Here is a 1,510-nt window from a genome sequence, read left to right on the forward strand (position 1 = left end):
TTTAGATTTTCTTTCTTTTTTTAAATTAAAAAACAAACATAAGTAGGGTAATTAATTGATCAGGCTATCAGTTAATTAAGCAAACAAAAAATAAAAACACTTAGGCGTAAAAAGAAGACAAAAAGGCGTTTTGATAGCTTTGGTCAGTGCTCACTCACCCTTGGAGTACTTCCAGGCGGTCCAGAGATCGTCCACAGAGATGAGCTTGTCGTTGTTGTGGAAGAGAGCCTGCCGCTCAAAGCCGTCCGTGTACTGCAGCTCGTCCCGAAGGAACTGTAGACACAAGAAAACAATAATTATTGTCATGTATTTTTTAGTTTTTGTTTTGTTTTGATCTGTTTTCTCTATTTCGTCTGTTTTGTTTTGTTGTTGTTGGGTTGTGTTTTTTTCGTTGTCGTTTTTCTTTATTTTTTGTTGGTCCGTTTTGTTTTATTTTGTTTTTTTCTTGATGTTTTGTTTTGTTTTTGTTCTGTTTAAGTAAGCTTTTTATTTGTTCGTTTGAGTAAAGAGAAGCACATTGACACAATAATGGCAATTCAGTGCTGGGGAACAAATTAAGACGGACAGTCAGAAACAACAGAGGAAAAGCAAAGAAGTAGGACCAACCAAAGGCGCCCTCCAACCAGCCACCCGCATTAGTAAGCGCTTTACGGCACTAGCAACACAATCAGGGTATACACGTGCCGAATATTAGAAATGTAACTACAGAGTGACAAACAAAAAAAAAAGAGGAGAAATCAGGACAATAGACATCTGATTGGGAAAGAAGGACAGTAAACCACAACAGAGCACCCGCCAACCACACACGACAGTGACTTAAAGGTCGTGCACCAATCTGTAGCCACCACCTCTACTTTCACCTTTGTTTTTCCATGTATTGTCACTCTTTCGCCAATCATGACCACAGTATAAGATAGATACCCCCATTTGGTTAAAACGATAGAAAGTATTTGTTTCGGTAAAAGTAAGACGGCACTTACAACACAATCAAATTATATAAGTGCCAAAGAATAGAAGTGTTACAAGAGAGTAACAAACACAAAAAATGAAGAGAGATAAGGACAATTAGATGTTTGACAGGAAAGAAGGAGCAAATCACACCAGAGCACCCGCTCACCAACCACACTTAATTAAGTGGTTAATTAAATTACACCGCCACTGACAGTTTAGATCATTTAAGAAGCGGACTTTGACCCAGCCTGCCAGGGCCAACCCGGGCTGAGAGAGAAAGTCTACGTAGGCCGTTCCAGCAGAAGACTGAGATACTCGATCAATAAAAACTGACTACAAGAGACATCAAAGCGCCTAACAGTTACAGCACAGACGCCGGTCATATCCTTGCCATATCCCTCGATGGGTAAAAACGATTTAAAAAAACAAAACAAAAAGGAAGGCTGTCAGTATGTTAGTACCTTACACCCCCCTCCCCAACTGACATAACGTAGACAGCCTCGTTTGGTTAAAATGATAAAAGTAAGGTTGTTAGTATGTTAGTACCTTACGACCCCCC

General features: G+C 39.7%; 1 protein-coding gene across 2 annotated transcripts in view; it reads right to left on the minus strand.

Annotated features, from left to right (window-relative positions):
* The window catches only part of LOC101848429 (stromal interaction molecule 1), a gene marked incomplete at its 3' end in the record, with an annotated part of 68,018 nt that overhangs the window by 15,114 nt on the left and 51,394 nt on the right, over positions 1-1,510 (minus strand). For both annotated transcript variants that reach the window (XM_013081993.2, XM_013081994.2), the window contains 1 exon segment: positions 159-273. In XM_013081993.2, coding sequence (XP_012937447.1) covers positions 159-273 — 115 coding nt within the window.

The sequence above is a fragment of the Aplysia californica genome, unplaced genomic scaffold (assembly GCF_000002075.1).
Source record: "Aplysia californica isolate F4 #8 unplaced genomic scaffold, AplCal3.0 scaffold00154, whole genome shotgun sequence".
Lineage (NCBI taxonomy): Eukaryota > Metazoa > Mollusca > Gastropoda > Aplysiida > Aplysiidae > Aplysia > Aplysia californica.